Raw genomic sequence first — 23823 nt, forward strand, 5'->3', positions numbered from 1 at the left:
TTTAAAAAGAGGCAAATAATAAAAGAGTTCCTTAAAAATAATACTAATAATAAATAAAACCCTGTGAAATTCCCCTAGTGGGTATTTTTTTAGTACTGTTCTGTTTCTTCTTTCTCTCTAGCACAGAGGAAGTGTGGGCTTTCCTTCCTGCTGAAAAGTACCAGATGAGTCCTCCTACGTCTTCCTGGTGCCCTGTGTACTTCGATCCCCACATGCGGGTCTTTTTTTTTGCCAAGCTTGGGAAAGTTACTGTTTTGGGCTACGACATTCAGATGAATGTATGTAAGCGTGGGCACTGGCACGGGTACAGTTACAGCATTGCTGCCCCCCTACGAATCCTGTGCCCCCGAGTAAAAATTTCATTCAGTCCCCAAATTTCTAGCCTTGCAGAGAGTGAACCCCTGAAAATTCTTCCCACCTAAAACTATTCCATTTTCTGTGTTTGCATTTATCACATCATAAGACCATATCAGACTTTGTCTGCTCCTTCTCTTGGGATGCCAGAAATGCATACAGTGGCCCCTTGGTGTCCACTGAAGTTTGGTTCCAGGATCCATCGTGGATACCATAATCCCTGGATGCTCAAATCCCATTAAATATAATGGAATAGTTAAACGGTGTTCCTTTAATGAAATCTGAAATTCAAAATACTCCAAAACCCAAAGCTTTTTTCGTGGGTGGCTGAGATGGTGACACCTCTGCTTTCTGAGAGTTCAGCATACAGTGGGCCCTTGGTATCTACTAGGATTTGGTTGCAGGTACCCCTGTGGATACTAAAATCTGTGGATTGTATGTGTCCTTTTGCATGCACATCTCTATGGGGCACAGTCCTATACAAGCCCTTACCTGCCATGAGTGCCATCTGCATTCGGCTGTTGTTGTTGAGGTCCCGGACGTACTGGTTCTGCAGACAGTAATCCCGAAGCTCTTTGGTGTTACTCAGACACTGCAGGATCGAGTTCATAAAACACTGTGGGAAAGCAAACAATAAGCAGAAGTAATGCAGCTGGGTTTCCATGTGAGGTGAGTCAAATCCAGTCCCTCAACTGGAGTTTTATAAATGCAAAAAGCTCTTCGTTCTTTCAGCTTGGGTCTTATCTGTACTGCCAAAATAATGCAGTTTGATAGCACTTTAATTGCCATGGCTCCATCCTATGGAATCCTGAGAAATGTGGCACCAGAACTCTCTGGCAGAAGAGACTAAATATCTCCCAAAACTACTAATCCCAGAATTTTAAAGCATTGAGCCATGGCAGTTATAGCCGTGTCAAATTGCATTATTTCTGCAGTGCAGGTCATACCTTAGATTTGGGTCTCACTTTTGGGAGAAAAGTGGAATAATAATAATAATAATAATAATTGAAGATGCCAGTGGCACACAACCCCTATTCCTGGGTCAGACACTTGGATTGGGATGACAGAAAGCCACGATCAAGACTTCCCGCTGAGCCATGAAATTTCCTGGGGGACTTTGGACCACTTCCCTCAATCTTGGCTTAACCTACCTCACAGGGCTGTTGTGAGGATAAGGAGGAGAAGGTCATGTACAATGTCTTCAGCTCATTGAAGGAACAGTGGGATGTAAAGGTAACAATTTGATCTTATTGAATAGGTGGGATAGAAATACATTTTATTATTATTTATTATTAAAACCTCTTGCAGGCAAAGCAAGCAAGGGAACAGAAACAAAAGGAGACTGAACAGTTCTGGGTGTGAATGATTTTTCCACATCGCACTAGAAACCAGGAATGAAAAATTCACTGGGAGGACTGAATTCTTATTTGGAGGGGTGATGTTTTCATTTTGTTCCCATCTACCTACATTGGTGCAGCGATGGTAGGCAAATGGTTTCCTGAGACATTTACGCAACTGTCTTTAGAGCTTCTTCTTTGTGTCGAGGGGAAAAACCAGGCAAGGGGATTCCCGGCTGTATATCATCGAAGAAGAGGAACTGACTTGCAAAGGGCTGAGGAAAGACGTGTTGAAATTTCCTTTGCATGCCTGGGAGCCCACAAACAGGCTCAGAGGAGGCTGGGACTGGTTTGCAAAACGACGAGGCAATTCTCAGATGCTAAGAAACACACGCTGTTGCCCTGATGCTCTGGGAACCCAATAAACCAGTCCTTGAGAGGTGGCTGCTGGTGGCTGCAGTCACCTAATCTCTTTCTGCATGACATCAGGGAATTTGGCCAGGAGGGAAGAAGTGGTGCTGGTGCTGGGGGAATCCCTGTGGCAACATGTATTTATTTTTGTTATTAGCGATAAGAGAGCTTTTCTGCAGTGCTGCTATTTAAGAGGCAGGGTTATCAACTGGGAAGCCTTCCTTTTGCTTCTTTTCTCTGCCACATTCTCACTAGATGGCTTCAAGAGAGCTCTTTTCGCTTAGCCTCAGAGCCTTATCACATTAAAAACAAACCAAGCAGGCAAATGGAGAGAAGCGTGTTTATCTTTCTGCCTCTCATGATGTCAGTGCATTTTCTCTCTCTTCCAGTTGTAAAAGTATGGGAGAGAGTGGTAAAAACGTCCCTTTGCCAAACGGATTTTTCCAGCTTGGCAAAAGGGACACTTTTATCACCCTCTCCCATGTTTTTATGACTGGAAGAGAATGAGAGCTTTGAAGTCATGCAGAGACAGAAAGACAAATGCGCTTCTCTCCGTTTGCCTGCTGGGTTTGTTTTTAATGCTATAAGGCTCTCAGTCTTCCTACCTATGAAATGGGGACAATTCCTGCAATACAGAGTGCAACAGAAACAGCAGCAAGGACACCTGGAGGACTGGGACAAAGACCCTGTAGGACACCTGCCTCCCCAGGAAATAAAGGTTGGAAGTGTTACTTTTGGATTACAGCTCCCAAAAGTGACTGAGGACTCCAGAAATCATAGTCCAAATCAACATTTCTAAGCTTACCCCAGGAACATGGAAACATACCCTATACACTGGCTGATGGGAGTTGGAGTCCCACGACGTCTGGAAGGCCATGGGCTTCTCCTGCACTAATGTTTGTGAATTGTTTTAAATAGCCCAGAGTGCTATTTATATATAATATTTTATAATGCTTAAACTTGGGTAGATTCCCACCAAAAATTCTGGGAACAATGGTCTCAAGGTGCTGCTGAGAAACCTCTAAGAGTGACGATCCCATTCCTTCTCCCCAACAGTGAACTACAATTCCCATGGTTCTGCTGAGCAGCAGGAAGGATGGTTAAATCAGCGTGAAAGCATGAAAGTTAAGCATTCCAAAAGGAAAGAGGAAGATGTGGACTTACAGTGTTGCCGAGATTACGGAGACCAGTCAGACCCTGAACCGTTTTGGAACTCTGTGGATAAAGAAGAAGAAGAGAGACGTGAGAACGCACCAGGAATACTAGGGTTGCCATAAGCCGGCTGGGGGCGAGACAATCCTGGGTTTTGACCACTAGGGGGCGTCCCTGCACGGTTTCCTCCTTGTCCCGGGTGGATGAGGTTGCCTTTGCTGGCCCTTGCAGAGCTGCAGGCAGGGCTAATGAGGAGGACTTCCTCCTCCTGAGGCTGGGTTCTCCAGGCCTGAGCCTGTGAGGGCTGGCAGGGGGCGGGGCTGTTCCAGCCCCAGTCTGCCCCCATTGGCCAGCCAGACTCAGGAGGAGGAGTTCCTCCTCTGTTGGGCTGGGCTGCAGCCAGAAGGGAAAGGAAAGGGCCATTTCCTTTGCCCTTGTTTGGTGCCAGGAAGGAGGAGGAGGAGGAGGATGAAGAGGAGGAGAAGGAGAAGGAGGAAGTACTGTATGTGTTTTTTAAACTGTATTTTTAAAGTGCATTTTTAAGGTGTATTTTTAAACTGTATTTTAAAGTGCATTTTAAGCTGTATTTTTAAACTGCATTTTTAAAGTGCATTTTAAGCTGTATTTTTAAACTGCATTTTTAAAGTGCATTTTAAGCTGTATTTTTTAAACTGTATTTTTAAAGTGCATTTTAAAGTGCCTTTTCTGTGTATTTTTGATGCTTTTAATGCTAACAATTGTCCCTTGCTTCGACAATGATAGTGTGGTGATGATGTGATTTGAGTCAGCTTCTGAAGTTGAGAGAGTGTCACCTTCCAAAGTGTGGTTTTGGTGTATTTTTTGTGCTTTTAATGCTAACAAGTCTCCCTTGTTGTGACAATGATGGTGATGATGATGATGGTGATGGTGATATTGATATCAGCAAGCCTCTCAGGCATGGCCAATGTTAGCTGCTCTGATTTTTACAAACTCATGTGCAGTGAAAAAAAATCAAAGTCCCTTGACTAAGTACACACTTCTGAGAAGTAGAGTTGGTGCAAGAAACCTGAAACGGCAAATCCACTTCTTGTGAAACCACCTTGACATGTTCAATATGCATAGCCATGTTAAACCATGCTAAGTGTTAAACTCAAGGGGTTTGATTATGGAATAAGCCTCTGAACTATGCAAGAGGCCATGTTAAGTAAAGCCACGGGAAGTGCCCAAATGTGCTGTTGTGTGTGTTTTGGAATGGAGGGGGGTGGTTTGGGCAGAAAAGGAAGTCCATTTCTGCCATCTGACTAGGAATAATGCCCAAATGTCCTCCATTTTGATCATGCCTAAGAAACATGCATTTATATTAACATTTTTAAAAAGCATCAATTTTTTCCGCATGTCCTCCATTTTTATAAAATGTGCCCTACATTTGAAAAGGTTGTCCTACATTTGCCCTACATTTGTCCCGGTTTGGAGGTCCTGACTTATGGCAACCCTAACCAGGAAACATGATTTTCTAAGCAGAAAGCACCACTGCTGGGTATAGAAGGACATTTCAGTACAGACACATACCTGTATTGCAATGCATAAATCCCAAATAGTGCATAAAACCCAATCTGCAGTTTTTGTGGACTTTCTCACAGCATGGAGGGAAAATAGCAAAACTGTTTGCGGTTGCCCATGAGAATGAGATTTGCAAAGATTTACATTTTCAGAGCTAGGACACAAAGGGTACATCCACATTACAAAGTGGTTGCTCTTTTATCACACTTCAGCTGCCATGGCTCCATCTACATATCCTGGGGATATGTAGTTTCATGAAGTACTTAGAATTCTCTGCCAGAAAGTCTAATACTGCAGTTCAGGGATGTGTATGGAGAAATAATGTCTCCTCAAATTACAAATCCAGTTCCGTAGGCTTTTGCCTCAACAGTTAAAGTGGTATCAAACTTCAATGTGGATTTACTTTAAGAAGCATTCAGGCAACGGACTTTTTATAAATTGTTCTTTTTCACCAGGCATCTGATCCCTAAAACGCCCATGCTGTTCCTATGTCATGCCCTTTTCTTCGTATTTTTGTGTTTTGCCTCCTTGTTGTTGTTGTTTTTAATGTTATGCTTGCTTTGGGTTTATTTTTATGCAGACACTGTTTTCAAGGACAAACCAGGGCCAACGTGGCTGGAATGTTTTAAAGAAGCAAACAATTAAGAACGAAGGAAAGAAAGGGCTTGAAGCTTGGGCCCAAAGGCATGGAGAGGAGCACATGGCACCAAGGAGTTCCCAGAGGTGCCCATCTCTTTGCAATGCACTCAGCTGACCCTTTGGAGAGGGAGTCGGCCGAGGGCAAAGTCTCATTTCCATTACATGTGCGGCACCTCGCCGGCAGCCAGGTGAGTGGCCAACCTTGGCACGTTTTCAGCATCAGCAATGTCATGGAAGTTTATTGGACCCAGGATGCAAATTCCTGCCACGGTGTTCGGAGCACATCCAGTTGGCTGTCATTGCTGGGACAGAGGTCAACTCACCCTTGCTTGGTCTCCTTGAGAGTGAAGAGGTTGAGCTATGAAGACAGGGATTTAAAAAGCTTCCCTGCTGTTCCTTTGCAAAGAACACAGCCAGAGGAAAGAAATGGATCCAGACTATCCTCACTGTCCTGGTTAAAACCTGTCCCCTGAATTGCAGGTAGAGAGATCTTGTAGCACCTTTGAGACTACAGTAAATGAAATAAAGAAGTTGGCAGCCTGACCTTTTGTAGACTTAAGTCTGCTTCCTTAGATGCATCTGAATTGCAGAATTAATGATGCAGGCTCTACTCCTGAGTTACATCTGTTGAATATCAGCTGGAGACATAGCATTAGGGAGGTGGTGGTGATGAGGAAAATAACCCAGGAGATGACCCATTCTTTTGCACTTCTGGAAGAATGCACAGTACTTACACAGTAGGTGCCTGGTTCAAGTCTTTACGGTCTAAAGTCAAGCCAAACAGGAGGACCAAAACAGAAACCATTGCTACCATTTGCTTTCCTTCAAAGCAACCATAGAATGTGGGGTTGGGGGGGGGGGGGGCGCTGGGTCTCAGGGTTTGAACTAGCTTTTCCAGACCTCAGGGTCTCACCTTAGAGGTCCTCAGGGCAAAGGGAAGGGATCTCAAAGTTTTTAAAGACTGAGAGATTAGATTATGGTCATATCTAAATCTCTAAAGGGATGCCAGGTAGAAGATGGTGCCAGCTTCTGTGCTGTTCCAGAGATCAGACTATGAAACCATGAAGTCAAATGACAGGAAAAGTGATGGATGGGCACTTCAGGAGTGCTTCTCAACATCCAGAACTGGACACAGTATCTCAGGTGAGGCCTGACCAAAGCAGAATAGAGTGGTACCTTACTCTCCTCCTCTTCCACTGCCTTGCTTGCTTGTTTAGTTGCCTGCCCAGCCAGACCCAGGCAGCTGGCTGGGCAGGAGGGTGAGGCAGGGGAAGGGAAGGAAGGGCAATGCTCTGCAATGGTGGCATCCTCCTCTTCTTCCACACACTTCCCTTCACCTTTCTGCAGAGGTGCCCTCATTGGTAGCGGTGTGTGTGTTTGAGATGGGACAATGAGTGACCACCCCTTTGGGTGTTAACTGTTAACTGTCACCTGGTGTGGTCCGCACTCCCCGCACCCCATAGTGATGCTCTACAGTGAGAACATGGTGCCAGGGTCTCTTTCCTTTGTGCTGTCTCCTTGAACGAATCCGGGATGCATGTGATTTGCACCCTTGCTGCTCCTTTGCATTTGGGGCTCAGAGAGTTAAACCCAGAGCTGGGTTCAACATTTTGCCTTCGCTGCTGGCACCCCAGAAACTGAGGAGGAGGAAGGGGAGGGGGAGTGCTGTGCCAGCAGCTCCAAAATAGCAGTGCTTGGTGTGTGCATGTAGGAGGCAAAGCAGCACTCCCTCTTGTCCATGACAACAGCCGAAAATAGACCCGCTCCAAATGGCGCAAAGCTCAACTCTTAACAACGCAGCTTCATGGGGGGTGTGTGTGTGTGTGCCTGCAATGATGAGAGAATAAGTGGACCCCCTTCCTCCATTTTTTGGGATGTACACAATAATAACAAGAACTGCTCTTGACTTATGGGGGGAGTGCAGAAGGAAGAGGGAAGGGATTTAATGAAAGGGTAGAAGCCCAAATTCAGTTTTTGACAGCCACCAATTCAATTGCTTTTATTCCCCTTTAGAAATAAGAAGTCAAGGTGTGCAATTAAACGTCAAAGGAGGGAATGCAGGGAGCAGGCCATGAACACAAGATCAGCTGAAGCCAAGGTCTGAACCTTGGCTTTTGGGCATACCCTCCAACATTTCACAGAAGAAAAGTAGGATACCTGTGACCAAGCAACATCAGATCAAGATGGCAAAAGTTATTAAGGAGGAAAAACAGGCAAGCTAGGAGAGGCTGCAGCAGTTTGCTTTTGCCTGAGCCTACAGGGAAGGGGAATTCATCCCCGCCTTTCCTCTCCTGAGTTAACCGAATACAAACTAATTTTGCACTGTGAACTCAGTTTGCAGCGAATGGAAATAAGCTGAGGAGAAAGGGGGAAAGCGGGAAAGTAGAATAACAGTGGCCTAATTCTATAGTGTGAAAGGGACCTAAATAATTACATTAAAAATGCTGGGTGTGGGATTTGGAAACAGAGAGCCAGCATGGCATAGCGATTTGGGTGTCAGACAATGACTCTGGAGGCTAGGATTCAAATCCTGGCTCAGCCATGGAGACCCACTGGGCAAGTCACACTCTCTCAGCCTCAGGGAAAGGCAATGGCAAACTTCCTCTGAACAAACCTTGCCAAGAAAACCTCAGGATATCAATTTCATACAGTGGAAATGACTTGTAGGCACACAACAACAACAACAACAACAGTCTAGGAAAGTACTTTTCCAAAGCTCTCATCACTCCTTATCCGTGAGACAGGTGAAACTAGGAAGAGCTGCCTTTTGGGGTTGTACCAGATCATTCGAACCAAAACAGAGGGGGAATACAAGTTGACAGGTGGCTAAAGAAAAATGCTAGCTGAGAGAACAAACTGTATTTTCCCAGCATCGGAGGCGGTGCAGTCTGAGCACTGAGGAAATGTGATATATCTTGGCAACAGAAAAATGCTGCTCTCAGAAACAAGAAGACCTTTCACACTCCCCAAATATAGCATTATGGTTCCACTTTGTTTGCATCGTATGGAATCCTGGGATCTGTGGTTTGGGAAGGCATTGGGGCTCTCTGGCTGAGAATTCCTTATACTACAAATCCCAGGCATTATATTACAGATCATAGAATGTTGCTATGGCAGGTAAAGTGGATTCGTAGTGCACAATCCTGTAATGTGAATGGGTCCAAGGTCTGGAAACCTAGTACCTAACCATTAGGCAATTATTATTAAAAAATAATCAATGTGGAAAAATCCAAACCTCAAGATATTAGGAGAAGGGTGTGAGTTGTGAAGCTCCTCAGATGTTGTTGGTTGACAACTCCCATCAGTCCTAGTGGCTGGACATTCCTGTTTCATTGGCCTCTTTCCCAAAGCATTTTCCAGATCAAGGTAATGGAGGAAATTGCTCAAGGAGGAAGAAGAGAGGAATGGAGAGTATTTTGGGGGGAGACCGCACATCTCCAAGATGTACTGCTTTGAGTGTTGGAGAGCAGGGTTCAGTTTCTAGCTTGGCCCTGAAACTCACCGGGTCACATTAAAAATGCCGGGTGTGGAATAAAGCTTTGTCGGAACAAGAAAACTGCACAAGAGGTTCGCCATAAGTCAGAAATTACTCAAAGGCACATGATAATGGCAGCAACAATATATCTAAGGAGTTTATCACATGAAGGAGATTGGGAGTTTATCCCATGAACGTCCCGAAAAAATCATGTAATTACGTGAAACGATTTCACACGACGCTGCACAAAACCCGCCATTAAAATGGTCACAAAGAAGCATTAACGCACATCTTTTGACTTTTGGGATTACAGCAACCATACATTTCTGATATCACTTTACTAGTCTGCAGTGGCACCAGAGTGCTCTGATAGAGAAGGCTAAATCTCTCAGAAAATGACAACTCCCAGCATTGCATAGTACTGAGCTGTGGCAGCTAAAGCATTGTCAAACTGAATTATTTCTGCAGTGTGGATGCAGCCCTTGACAATCATTTACACTTAGATCTCTTCTATTCCCTGCATTCTCATTCCATTGGTCACTCTGCTCCTTCTTTTTCTTTGCCTAAACTGTATTTCTAAATGCTCAAGTCACATTTTAAGTGATTGCAATGCCAGAAATTTAGGGACTGAAAGAAAATCTCCTGGGGACGGGCGTCAGAATTTTTATTTGAGGAGGCAATGCCCTCCTCTTGCTCCCTGCCACTCTCCATAGCTAGACCTTTGGAGCAGGCCATTATCTAGTTCCAAAAAAGTGCTTCCTCCCAAATAAATAGCTTTCTTTCCTGCTACTGTCAGGCCAAATCTCTCCTTTTCTTTTCCCAGCCAGTTTGGATTGGCCTCAGCTGCTGTGTGGAGCCAAACCAGGCTCTGAGCTGTTCACAGGCTGGAAGAGAGAGGAACTGACAACTCTTACATAACAGCCCTGGCTCCATTCATCTGCTGAACAAAGGAGACTGACCTGCTCAGAGCCGCAGGTGGTGCCATCATGGAAGGGAGCCCATTACGTAAGGGCAAAACAAAGGCGTTCCAAAAGGGCACCGACCCAAGGAGGTCAGGAAGGGTTTGACTGCAGGGAAGCAGAAGACAAGAGGAGGAAGAAGGAGAAAAGAAGGAAGAAGGTTAGGAGGAGGAGGGCAAGACTAAGAATGGGACGACGACCCGGGACTCCTGGTTTTTGGCCTTCCTCTCCCAAACTGTGTCACATGAAGGAGATTGGGAGTTTATCCCATGAATATCTTGGAAAAATTGTGTAATTACACGAAACCATTTCACACGACACTGCACAAAACCCGCTATTCGAGTGGTCACAACGAAGCATTAACACACATCTTTTTACTTCTGGGATTTCGGCGATGATGCATTTCCAATATCATTTTATTTGCGCAATTGCGCGTGATCATCCTTCAGGCAATTACTTGCCATTTTCACTTTATTTGCAGGATGCTTCAAATGCGCTTTAATCTCTCTTTAATGTCGAAATTAACCCTAGTGTGGCAAACTCCTAACTTGTGTTTGTTGTTGTTGTGCACCTTCAAATCCCTTCTGACAAAGGCAATTCTATCATGGGTTTTTCTTGGAAAAAATTGTTCAGAGGGAGGTCCAAAACCCACTCCAATAGCAATAGCAATAGCATTTACATATTTATACTGCTTAATATTGAACTCAGCACATCTCTAAGCTGTTTATAATACTGTATACATAGGTGGAAGGATCCAGAAATAATCCAGGTTGAGACTGCTTTAACTGCCCTGGCTCAACGGTAGGGAATTCTGGGGATTGTAGTCCTTACTGTGACACCAGAGCCTTCTGACAGAGAAAGATCAATGTCTCACTAAAACACAGTTTGCAAAATGCCTTAGCACTGAGCCAGCGCAGTTAAAGCGGTTTCAAACTGGATTACAGTATTTCTGTAATGTTTTGGACCTCTGAAGTTGAGAGGGGGTGACTTGCCAAGGTCACCTAGTGGGTTTCCACTGCGGAGCAGGGATTTGAACTCTGGTCTCCTAAGTCATAGTCCAAAGCTCAAACCACACGTTGGTTTGAGTTGTGCATTCCCTTTGAATTCTGCTGGACTAGACTTGATCCTTGGCATTCAGAATGCAGATTAATACACACCCACGTGGCATCATCCCTAGGTGTGCATGAAAAGCCTTTAAGTATGGCAAGAGAGGGTCAAAAGATGGCAGATTAACTAGCCAGCATCTTATCTTAGAATGTGCCTCCCAGTTCAGGAGTGGGCAGAGGTCAGGTTTGTAGGATCAACCTTTTTCTTTCCACCAGAGTCTGGAAATCTACTAAACTGCAGCCAGGTGCAAAGTGTCAACTCAGGTAGGCAGACAGACACGAAGAATTAAAGGACGCAGGGTATCACTGAGCACACGAGAAGCCTAGGAATTTGTGATGGGCACCAGAATCAAGCTCACAAGTCCCTTTCACACAGAAATCCATTCCTGGTTTCTCCTTCCCCCCACCCAATTGGCATTCTTTTCCAGCAACCTAATTTAGGAAAGGAAAACATTTTAAAAGTTGCTGTGGTTTTCCTCTCCAGACAACTGGAAACTCTGCTGATCTCCTGATGAACTTTCTCTCCACATTCCAGAAGATGTCCAGGCTTGCCAGCTTCCCACCTCATTCTGCCCCTGCTCTGTCTATATGGGGCTCTGGTGACAACAACCCAAGAGTTTATCAGTAGAAATAGTGGAGAGGTATACAGTGGGAGGCAGTCATTTTTCACTTAGTACTGTTTTCCACAATGAGAACGAAGAGGGGAAAGTCTCCCTGCTCCTTGAAGAGCCTGCAGATCTCCCTATTTTTGATAGCAGCAAATGGTGATCCACTTCCTACCCATGTCAGGCTCTAGCAAACAGCGGGAAGATAGGAAGCCACCTTATACCGAATCAGATCTATTCCGGGATCATCCATGCCAGCCTTTCTCAATCTTTTCACCATCCTTGAAATTATATTCAGGTCTTGAGGAACCCCTGCATGACCATCATTATATCTACAGCTCAAAAACCTACAGCTATAACAACAACCTTTACTAATTTCAATCATGATCTGGTGTGGTACCTCAAATGACATCTCATGGAATCCTAGGGTTCTAGGGGAATGCTGGCTGAGAAATCTATGCTGTCAGACAATGGCTCCTCCAGGTTTCCGAGAGGAGTCTTTTCTAGGGATATCAATGATTGAACCTGAGACCTCTGGCATGGAAGGCAGGTGCTCTCCCTCCAAGCCATGGCTTCTCTCTACACTGATCTCCTGCCACCTCCTCTCTTTCACACACACACACACACACACGCGCGCACACACACACACTGTTTTGTACATTCAAGTCATTTCCGATTTATGGCGACCCTAAGGAAACCCTATCATTGGGTTTTATTGGCGAGTTTCTTCAGATGGGTTTTGCAATTGCCATCCTCTGAGGCTGAAAAAGTGTGACTTGTCAAAGGTCACCCAGTGGGCTAAGAAGGCCAAGCCACAATTTGAACCCTGGTCTCCAGAGTCATAATCCAATGCCCAAACCACTACGCTAAGCTGGCTCATATCTATCTATCTATCTATCTATCTATCTATCTATCTATCTATCTATCTCAAGGGTAAGGCTACAGTCAGGTCAAACATAATGCTATTTTTGGTGTCTAGTTCTGCGGTGATAGGGCAGTGCCCTAGCTTTAACCCTCTCCCAGTGCAAAGTTGCAGGTTGCAGCAGCTGTCCAAAGTCCATGTGATGAAATCAGTGGCACAGCCTAAGTGAGAACACAGGGGCTTCTACCGTGCCGCTACCAAACTGGCTACTACAAGCACCTCTGCCCACAGAAGAATCCTTTTGAGCAGCCTTGAACACACAAGATGCAATGCCTATCTCCCCAACTTCCTACATCTCCTGGTAACTCCATCTTACAAAGCTGTGAAGGGACAATCCTTGTCAAACCCATAGGACAAGGCTGGCGTAGTGTGGGTTTGGAAGGGAAAGGGCAGCCATACCTTAGTTTTATTGAGCACCAGACCCACAAAGGTGGAGACCAACAAGGATCCTGACATGGAGGTCTTGGTCCGCAGGTCTCTGGGCATGCCTGGGAAGGGCGAGACGGGGGGTTCTTCAGGGAGGGTCACCGTGTAGGAATTCCGCATGCTGCAAAGGCTGCACACTCCACAGCTACCTCTGATCTTCCCTTTGCTCCAAACTTAGAAGGAAGCCTAAAAGGTGCAGAGGAGGAACCAAGAGGAAGAAGCAGAGAAGGTATCACTCCATGTCCAGCCAGCTCCGTGGAGAGCAAAACACAGTTTTGGGGGGCTCTTGAAGCACCCAGCACCGCCAAGGGGAGACTCACTTAACGTAGGTGAGCCATCAAGTAAACTGACATCAAGGAGCAGAAGAACAACAAGGCAGCTTCTTCACAGCAAAACACAGTCTTGGGAGGTTCTTGATACACCCAAAGCCACCAAGAGGAGATCCACTTAAAGTTAGTGTCCCATCAACTAAACCAACATCAAGGAGCAGAAGAACAACAAGGCAGCTTCTTCAGAGCAAAACACAGTCTTGATACACCAAGGATAGACCCACAATGTTGGTGTCCCATCAACTGAACCAACATCAAGGAGCAGAAGAACAATGAGGCAGTTTCTTCAGAGCAAAACACAGTCTTGGGGGGCTCTTGATGCACCAAGGAGAGAGCCACTTAATGTAGGCGTCCTATCAACTGAACAGGAGCGAAAGAATAAGGCAGCTTCTTCAGACCAAGCCCCAAAAGTTTCCTAGAGTCTCCTAGAAGGTGGATCATAGGGCTGACACTCCACGCTCAGGTCTATAAAGCCATGCCGGCTTCACTCTGCGGTGGTCCCAGAACCTTGTCTTTCAGGAGGCCTTTCAAAACCCAGTTTGCTGTTGAGCTGTCACTCCAGGTGAAGCTGCTGCCTGCTGCTCTTACACAGTGTACTTTTCCCTCTTCTGCCTCCTAGGGAATGTGTGGAGCTGCTGACGGCACCTGGATCTCTCTGACATCAAGGGAGGGGAGGTGGGACGGATGCCCAGGCAAGCTTGCACAGAAGGCAGGGCTCTCTCGAGGGAGGCACTGACGGCCAAAGCTCTGGGACCCTTCCAAGCACAAGCACCAGGAGGGGGAAGCCAGGGAGGAACGTGAAGGTTGGCAGTGCCCAGTTTTGATCTGTGCAGCTGTCATAGCAACTTGGCTAAACTGGCCTAGTGACTAATTTTTGCTTTTTTAAAAACTCCACAACTCACTCTAGAAATAAAATATGTGGAAACCGCCAGATGTTTAAAGCAAGATTGAGCAAGACACATACTCAGCACTGTCCTTGTCACTGAGGTATTTGTGGCCGTTGTGCCCTCAAGATGTTCCCGACTTATGGTGACCCTAAGTGGACCGTATCACAGGGTTTTCTTGACAAGGTGTGTTCAGAAAGGGTTTGCTTTTGCCTCTCTTTGAGGCTGAGAGGGTGTGACTTGCCTAAGAACATGCCCAGTGGGTTTTTATGGCTGAGTGAGGATTCTAATCCTGGTCTCCAGAGTTCAATCCATCAATCGCTTTATTGCGACCAATGACCACATCAAATGACCATATTCCAAAATGGATATGAATATATAAAATATATACATACTATGAATATTAGTAGGTTTGCAGAGTTTTAGTCCAACACTCAAACCACTACATTATACAGCTCTGTAAAAGTGGCTAACATACAGCTGGTCCTCCATATTCACAGATTCTGTATACACAGATTCAATCATCCACAGCTTGAAAATATATAAGCGCGCGTGCGCATGCACACACACACACACACACACACTCCAAAATGCAAACCTTGACTTTGCCATTTTGTATAAGGCATACCACAGGGACGTAGCCAGGATTTTAGGAAGGGGGGAGGTCCAGACTAAGTGCCACCATTATAATGGGGCTTGGGTGCGGCAGCGCAGCAGCACACACCATTCATTTTTCTAATGGAGGGGGGGTCCGGACCCCAAGATCCCCCCCCCTTGGCTACGTCCCTGCATACCATTGTACTATCCCACTGTATTTAACAGAACATGAGCATCCACAAGTTTTGGTATCCATGGGGGATCCTGGAACCAAACCCCAGTGGATACCAAGGACCCGCTGTATTTAAAAACAATATACATTATACAAAAGCTACAACAGAAGTATTAATAGCAAAGTTATTTTAAAAAAATTAAACAGTTTATGAAGTTACAAACATGAAAAATTTAGTTGTTGTTAGCTGCTCCTGAATTGACCCCAACTCACGCTGATTCTGTGGATGAGGCATCTCCAAGACCTCCTGTCCTCCACTGCTCTGCTTAGGTCCTACAAATTCGTGCCCATGGTCTCCCTGATTGAATCTATCCATCTGGTGTATGGTCTTCCTCTCTTTCTACTACCTTCTACCTTTCCTAGCATTATTGTCTTTTCCAATGAGTCGTGCCTTCCCACAATGTGGCCAAAGTACGACAGCCTTAATTTGACCATCTTGGCTTCCAGGGAATGTCGAGGCTTGATCTGTTCAATGACCCATTTGTTTGTCTGTTTGGCTGTCTGTGGTATTTACATTACAAACCTTAAAATTCATTAAAAGACTACATGCCAACTTTAGAAACAGCACCACACAGCATGAAAACCCCACCCCAGTTAGTTTCTCAAACCAAACTCAGTTTCGCCATCCAAAAATGCTAATGGCATAAAAATGTTGTAACTTGCTGATGGAAGAAGAGCAACGATGGGGCTTTTTTAGGGAAGGAGTTCCAAAATTTGGGAGCAGCCACCAAGAAGACCCTCTCCCAAAGAAATTTATCCCAAAGATCAACTGAAAAGCAGTTGGTCCATAGAGTGAATTGCCACAAGGAGGCAGAAGGTGAGCGCTGTTTCTCTAACAAAACCTCTTCCCTGGCCAATCACCTACAACATCAAATCATGAACCTCTGCAAAATGTATCCAGGGGTTGTCATGTTGTCCATATGTCAAAATACAACAACATCCCAAAATTCACAAGACAACGATACCAACCCAAAATGTACAAAATACATGTCATAAGCTTTTGAAACTCCGCTGGCTTCTTTGTCATGCAAAGGTGTTAAAAATCATACAGGAGAAAGAAAGAAAAAGGACAAGGGTAGAGACAGGCCTACATTTTGTCCAGGTGACAGATTTTCAGGGTATACCAGGAATACTACTATTAAACAGCTTCCCAAAGCAACAATTCTATCTAGTCTGGCTTAGTTATATATTTCCAATACAGTTGTCCCTCCACATTCGCTGGGGTTAGGGGCACAGGACCCCCGTGAAAGTGGAAAAACCACAAATGAAAACACACACAATGTTTTTACTTGAGATAACATTTCTCTAGGGATCTCTAGGTCCCCCAGCGCGACTCTATGGCCAACATCTATCAGATGTTGCTCATAGAATCATGCTACAAATGCCTAGAGATGTGTTTTCTCTAGTAATCTCTAAGTCCTCCAGGGCAACTCTATGGTCAATTTCTAGTAGAGTTGTGCTAGAGGAGCTAGAAATCCCCAAAGAGAACATATTAATCAGATCCGCAAATAATATAAGTCTAAGCCGCAAATGTAGAGGGACAACTGTACTTGCTCTGATAGCTTGTTCTGCAAGCTGGAAGTTCGCTCCAAAGTTCATTGCAACTGCTGACACAAGATTTGGCGACCAAAACTCAGTATATAATCAGTCCAAGCTCATGGTTTAATGTCATTGACATTTTATGGGCCCAGATCCAGAACACCTTGTTGTGAATTAGTAACATTTCAAACACACAGGTATGAGCCAGCAAGGCTTCACTCACAGTGCAATCCTATGTAATAACTCAGAAGCAAGTTGCAATGTGTTTAGCAGACATTGCTTCTTAACCATGTTAAGCATATGGAGGGTGGCAGCCTCAGCAAGCTTTGGTTTGGGCTTACGTTTGAAGCAGACTGGATCTGTTTTTCCTGCCTTCTTTTCCACACAACATTAGCCCTTGGAAACGTTCAACTTCCAGAATTCTTCAGGTAGTACATGAGAACTTGCAGGGGGGTGGATTCTGGGATTTGTTCTTCAAAATCGACACATCAAAGTTTGGCTGACATATGAACACTCGCATCAAGCCCAAACTGGAGCTGTCTGTAGAAAGAGTGCCTCTGAGCCTACCCAGAGTGCACAGTTGTTATCACAGCCACCTTCCACATATCTGGGACAAGTAAGCCAAGCATGAGGTTTCGCTCCTGAAAAAACAGACTGAGCTGTCTGCCTTTCTCTTTCAATAAAATCAAGCATCCGCTCAATGTTGTTTTTTTGCAGTGCTTCCAACTGTCCTCCAACCAAATCTCTTTGTACAGACACTGCAGAGAAGCTAAGTTTAGCTTGGATGAGGTAGAGCTATTTTTGGCAGCGTTAAAAATAAATCCAGAGAGACAGAGTGGTGTCGCTTTTTGCAGCATTATTTATCTACGGGAATTTTAAACCCCTCGCCAGCAGGCTGCTGTCATTCCAGTTAATACAGCTTGCGAGGACTGAGATAAACACACACACACACACACACACACATTCAGGCTGGTGGACTGGACAAACTGATGCGCAACTTGATAAAAATGCACACGTATCGACACAGCCCAGGAATATATATGGCACTGTGTGTTGTTACACCATAAGACTGGGATCTGAGCAAGATGCAGAAAACGTAATTGTGTTCTGTGACTGTAATTGTGTGCGCAGCTGGGTTGTGAGGTTGCCACCCACACAGAGTTGTGAGGCCAGGAAAGCACATAACTTGCAGATCCTTTATTCAGGCTTTCAAGACCATCACACGGAAACACAGCCAGACTCAGTTCTGTTATACAAGTCAACTAAATTTGCGCATGTCTATTTATGTAGCCCCAGTATGTCCAAGATTGCTAAGCAAGACCCCTCAAATTGAGGAACTAGATACCTTTGAGGAACTTACAGATATTGCTGAACAACGTTTGCTGGCATGCTGTATTATTATACTGGCTAGGGTTGATGGGAGTTGCAGTCCAGCAGCATTTGGAGACCCACAGTTGCCACCATGTCACTAGAGACCCCTGTGCCATCTAGACTGTAAAGGCAATCTATTGCCATTGCAATAATATTTGACAATAGATGGTACCCTAAATATCCATCATGCCCAGCCAGATTTCGCTGGGAAGCTCAGCATCAGGACAGAAAGGCAAAAGCCCCCCAATCCTCCCCAAAGAATCAAACCAACATATATATTCCTGTGTTAGATGGACTCTTAGTTTGATCTAGCAGGTCTCTTCTTATGCTTTTATTACATCTTCCAAATCTGCTGGAGAAACCATCATAAAATGCAGAACTAAGGTTAACAGGTGCCCTGCCACTGGTCATGTGCCAACCTTGCAGGAGTAGCGCCACACATGCCAACAGCAGTAAGTAACTTGGCAGCGGGAACATTTTGCAGTCACATGTAACTGATGTGACCCTCACCAGTCTAAGTTTAATGACATGGAACTTGAGTCTCTTGGCACGGCTATAAAAACTCCCGTCAGTCTTTCCCAGCCATTTGCATTGCAATTTGCAATTTAATTGAATTTTCTCTTTTAAATGATTCTTATAATACATACTGACCTGGAAAAATTTAAAAATAAAAATCAAACCAAACTGAAGACTGGGGGAAAAAAATAGCAAGAGAGATCATTAAACTCCTCGTAAACTCTCTGCTCGTCTCCAGCATGTTAAGTAACCCCGGGCATTGCTATATCTGGTTAGCAAACAGCTTACCAATAAGGCAACCCAGGGAAGTCATCTGGGGTCTCCTATAACCCAGAATGACCTCCTAGGAGGGTAAATCAGGGCAACTCCTATTTTAAACCTCCCCTTTGAGAGGGAGAGATGAGAGAGCTTGACCCTTCATTACGGTTGGGTAGAGGGAGAGTGACATGTTGGTTTGGGGATCCCAATCTAAGCCTCTCATCCTTAGAGTCACTTGGAAAAGAAGCAAAAGGGCTATCTTTGGTGCTGAAAGAGCTGTGTGCCTTCTAGGCACCTGTCAACTTATGACGAAGCCATGAATTTCATAGGGTTTTCTTAGGACAGGAATCCTGAGAGGCGGTTTTGCCCGTTTCTTCCAATGAAATAGAGCCGAAAGCACCTGGGATTCCTTAGTGTCCTCCCATCTAGATATTAACCAGGGCTGACCCTGCTTAGCTTCCAAGATATGATGCTTTTAGGCTATTTAAGCCTTAGTGAAAAACTAGAGATATAACATTTCCAGAAATTTTGAAGTCATGGGAGGCAATCAAAATCCTTTGCCTGGTACCCTGTTAGTGACTTATGCAAGTGGAAGTCCATCTTATTTGTGTCTGTCTTATTTGGGGTCATTATGCAGACCCCTATTCTCTTTCTCCGTCCCCAATGAACAACGCTCCCCTCTCCATATTGCTGTGATGCATACACCCATCCACTACTAGCCATTCCATGGCTCAGTTCCATGGCTAGTGCACATGCCTATAGTACAGTATATGGGGAATTAGAGAAATATCTGGCTATGTTCCCATAGCCAGATGCAGATCCAAACATCATCTGCTGTAAACCTTTACAGTGGATCTTGGCAGAAGGAGTCCTTGGTTTGCATCTGGCTATGAGGATGTGATGTTCTGGATTTGTATAAAAATTTACTGTGTTTATTGCTAACATTAATGTAAGGGATGGCTATGTATGTAATGTGTAGTAAATATAAGAAGGAAAGAAATATGTTGGAGTAAAGGCTGGTGTGTGTATGATCAAATATGCACTGCTGAAACAATCCAGTTTGGCACCACTTTAACTGCCATGGCTCAATGATATGGAATTCTGAGAATTGTAGTTTGTTGCGCACCAGAGCAATCTGAGTGAGAAGGCGAAATATCTCACAGAGCTACAAACCTCTGAATTGAGCCATGGCAGTTAACGTGGTGTCAAACTACATTATTTCTGCAGTGCAGATTAGACCTAGGACAACTGGATAGTTAGGAATATGAGTCAGCAGTGTTAGGCGAGTCAGTCAGGGTCAGAGACAGATTAGTTAAGTGCAACTCATTTAGTTAGGATTAGGAGTGAGAGATAGTGATAGTTCATTAGGGTCAGTCAAGATTTAGATGTGTTAAATAAGTAGTGATAAATGTTACGTCGAACCTCTGTGTAATAAATTATTTTTGTATTATATACTGGTGCTTCTGAAAACGCTACCCAAAGGACTTCATCACATGTGCCTTCAGTCCCACTACAATTGTGCCAGTTTAAGAACAGAAGCATAGTGATTTTGCAGTAATCTTTGTCACACATTCTCTGCTTTAGCACTTTAGGTTCCTTTGGTGACCCATGGCCATGCAATGTGATTTCACCATCGCTGCTCTAATGCTGCCTTCTGATCTTTGCATGCCTTTTGTGCCCACAGAAGATGAAATGAGAGTGTCTCCTCCTGAGAAGGAGATGGTCATTTCTTCATTAGGGGGTAGAGGGAGAAAATAAAATAAAGTAAAAAACAAAAACAAAAACGGCCTGCTCTGGGTTAGTGAGGGGATAGGAAAGAGAGGAGACACTGAGAAAGAAGGAGACACTGATATCATGTTACTCACAATTCTGCAACTGCTTACGATACCCGAGGACTAATGCTATCGCAGTGCATTTGAGAGCTTATTGACTGGTTTTCTTATCAATGACAAGGTCCAATCAACAGTGCTTTAGGGCAAGGCAGCAATGAGACAGAGATGGCGCTGTGTGATAAGTATTGCCAAGGGTGATACTATATACTTTAATGATGGTTTAAAATCCATGGGTGATAAAGTCCAAAGCCTCACACAGGGACCATGAAAGCATCTATAAGATCTCCATAACTGTTGCCTTAGCGGTCCTCACTTATGGTGACAGTGGTGGACAACCCTCACAAGAAATATAGCCAGATGCATCTTTGATCCTCTCCACCAGCATGGTGGCGGTGTGTACATGAAGCTATTGTAGTGAAATGGTGAGTCCTGGAGGTAGTAAGAAGGGAGCTGTAGCATAGTTCAGTACGTGGAACTCTTATCCTAGGAAAGACCATGTCATATCTTGGCCAAAATTTGTACGAGATGAATGCTGAAGAGCAGCTTAGGGAGCTGGGCATGTTTAGCCTAGGGAAAAGGAGGTGAAGAGGTGATACGATAGCTCTGTTTAAATATTTGAAGAGATGTCATGTTGAGGATGGAACAAGCTTGTTTTCTGCTGCTCCAGAGACTACGACACAGAGCAGTGGATTCAAAGTACAGGGAAAGAGATTCTACTTCAACATTAGGAAGAGCTTCCTGACACTAAGAGCTGTTTGGCAATGGAAGAAGCTGCCTTGGAGGTTGGTGGAGTCTCCTTCTTTGGAGATTTTAAAACAGATGCTGGATGGCCATCTGTCGGGAGTGTTTTGATTATGCATTCCTGCATGGCAGGGGGTTGGACTGGATGGCCCTTGTAGTCTATTCCAACTCTATCATTCTATGTACATACAATATTCATGGGACTCTGATGCCAAACACATACATCTGAGTTTCGTGCTCGAGCGGCTGGTCATGAAGTTAGAGGTACAAAGACAGGAGGGATGTACCTCTCCTTGCCATGAGCATCTGCCCCTTCTTTCATCCATGCACACAGCTGAAAGTGTCAGCTGCCCCTTCCAGGGATTGTGTCCTGACAATCCCAGCTTGTGCCCCCAGTAATCTCACCCTCCTTAATGTCCCTCTCAGATGGAGTCGGATGGCATGTGGGCCCGTGTATGAGGATGTGTGTGATGCCAGTTGAAGTGGGCTGCCATATGGCTGAGGATCTGAACTCCTTTGCCAACCAGTCCCCTCCTCCAGTAGCTGAGAGCCAGAAAAAGATGGTGGGGAGACTTAGAGAGCAGAGAGGAAGGGAGGGAAGTCTTGCTTCTTAAAGGCCATCCTGTCTGCAAAAGGGATTAGTTGGGAAGACCAGATGCAGGCCCAGGGTCTGCAGTTCTTTGCTGCCAGGTTTCAAGTCAAAACCAAGCAAAGTGGGGCAGGGGGTAATCATGTACAAATGAGGGGGAAAGCCAAAAGAAAATGTTCTGAGCATTTTCAAAGGGGTGTTATTTATAACCCTATTAACAAAAAGAGTAAAAAGTACAAGAGCGTGATTATGACCAACCGTGATAGCATTTTGAACAACATAAATGCAACATTACATAAATCAATCAATAAATGTCATGCATATATATATATATATATATATTGCATTTGTATTGTTTATTTCTTAATTGTTTACTACTGAGTTTACTCTTCATGGCACTCAAAAATGGTATGTTTAACCATTTCTGCACTTGGCCATCTGTCTGCCCTCTTTTCAGCAGCAGGCAAAGAATTCATTCATTCATCCATCCATCCGGCCTTTAACTGGTTGGGGCAGAAGGATGTTCAAGGTGTGTGCTAGATTTTGTAATACATGCTAGGTGCTGAATGTGTTTTTAATTGTTTTACATTAATATTTTCTTGGCTGGGTTGTTTCATGCTTGTTAATCGTTTTTACTACATATTTTAGCTATTTGGCTTTATATTATATGATAAACTATTTGGGTGCTGGACCACAACTCTGGAGATCAGGTTTCAATTCCCTGCTTGAGCATAAAAACCCACTGGGTGACCTTGGGCAAGTCACACTCTCTCAGCCTCAGAGGTTGGCCAAACCTCCTCTGAAGAAACCAGCCAAGAAAACCTTATGATAGGTTTGCCTTTGGGCTGCCAGAAGTGAAAAGTGACTTGGAGGCACATAGGTGCCATAATGGAAGAAAGGCGGGATATAAATTAAACAGAGGGAAAAACAAACTCTGGCTGTCTAGGTCTACCCTGCCATGACCCGATCCCCTCCTTGTGCTGAAGTAGGTTTCCGAATGAGGATGAAAGTGGAAAGTTACCAGCCTGGGAGTGAGGGCAAGGGTTTTACAAGACAAAGTGTTCATGCAAGAGAACACAAGCTTCTGCAAAGTTGACATGTCTCCAGGTGCATTAATTGCTCTGGTGTCCCTGTTTGCAGTCAACGGGTTTACTGCAAACATACCAAAAAGTCCCATGGAAACTTCTCTGGAGTTATAGAAGCTGCTGAGTACAGCCAAACAAACAGACCTCACCATGCCTGATAACCCTGTCTGGGAAGGGTTTAATTTTAATAAACAGATCTCCACAGCTGAGCCCTCAAATCTTTCCTGCATGCCCCAGTGACAATGTCTTTGAGCATACTGTCATCATCTTTCCTCCAAACAACTGAAAACCAGGACCCGCTCCTCATTGCTGTTTCAGAGATTGCACTGAGGATGGTCCGCGCCGTTCCGAGCCCTTTCAGCCACAAGGACTGAACATTTCCTTTACTAAAAAGCAAAAGTTTGCAGGATGCTGAATCTTGAGCATGATGCTAGTTTCAGCTTTTGCATGGCATTGCAAAAGACATTGCAAAGAACCAGTGGTTTGAGTGTTGGACTACGACTCTGGAGATCAGGGTTCGATTCCCTGCCTGGGAATGAAACCCCCTGGGTGACCTTGGGCAAGTCACACTCTCTCAGCCTCAGGGGAAAGCCATGGCAAACATTCTCTGAACAAATCTGGTCGAGAAAACCCCAGGATAGATTCACTATATTCAGAAACAACTTGAAGACACACAACAACAACAACAATAACAGCAGCAGCAGCAGTAAAGTCCTGGGCCTGGTGATGCACTCTCCTCCACAAACCTTTGTCTTGGAGTTAGTGTCAGCTAGCTATGAAGGAAAGGCGTTCTGCATATGCTTGCAAATACCTTACTCTGTTCACCCTGCTATTATGACCTCATTGCTGGGGAAGGCAAGGGGGGGGGAGGATAAAACAGGTTCTGCAGATGAACTCAGCCTTAGTTAACAAAGTGTTCTTCTTG

General features: G+C 44.7%; 1 protein-coding gene across 6 annotated transcripts in view; it reads right to left on the bottom strand.

Annotated features, from left to right (window-relative positions):
* The window catches only part of USP2 (ubiquitin specific peptidase 2), a 60865-nt gene that overhangs the window by 11744 nt on the left and 25298 nt on the right, over positions 1-23823 (bottom strand). For 5 of the 6 annotated variants that reach the window (XR_016282280.1, XM_089537426.1, XM_089537425.1 and 2 more), the window contains 2 exons: positions 3267-3317; positions 847-970 (listed from right to left, as the gene is read on the bottom strand). Coding sequence is in view for 5 of the 6 variants with exons in the window: in XM_089537426.1 (XP_089393552.1) it covers positions 847-970; positions 3267-3317 (175 nt within the window). In the remaining variant the exon portion in view is untranslated. Of the gene's footprint in view, positions 1-846; positions 971-3266; positions 3318-12898; positions 13905-23823 lie in introns of those variants that run through there. The other variant, XM_089537430.1, reaches the window with a different exon arrangement.

This window comes from Sceloporus occidentalis, unplaced genomic scaffold, assembly GCF_023333645.1.
Source record: "Sceloporus occidentalis isolate IW3139 unplaced genomic scaffold, rSceOcc1.0.p SCAF_9, whole genome shotgun sequence".
NCBI classification, from domain to species: domain Eukaryota; kingdom Metazoa; phylum Chordata; class Lepidosauria; order Squamata; family Phrynosomatidae; genus Sceloporus; species Sceloporus occidentalis.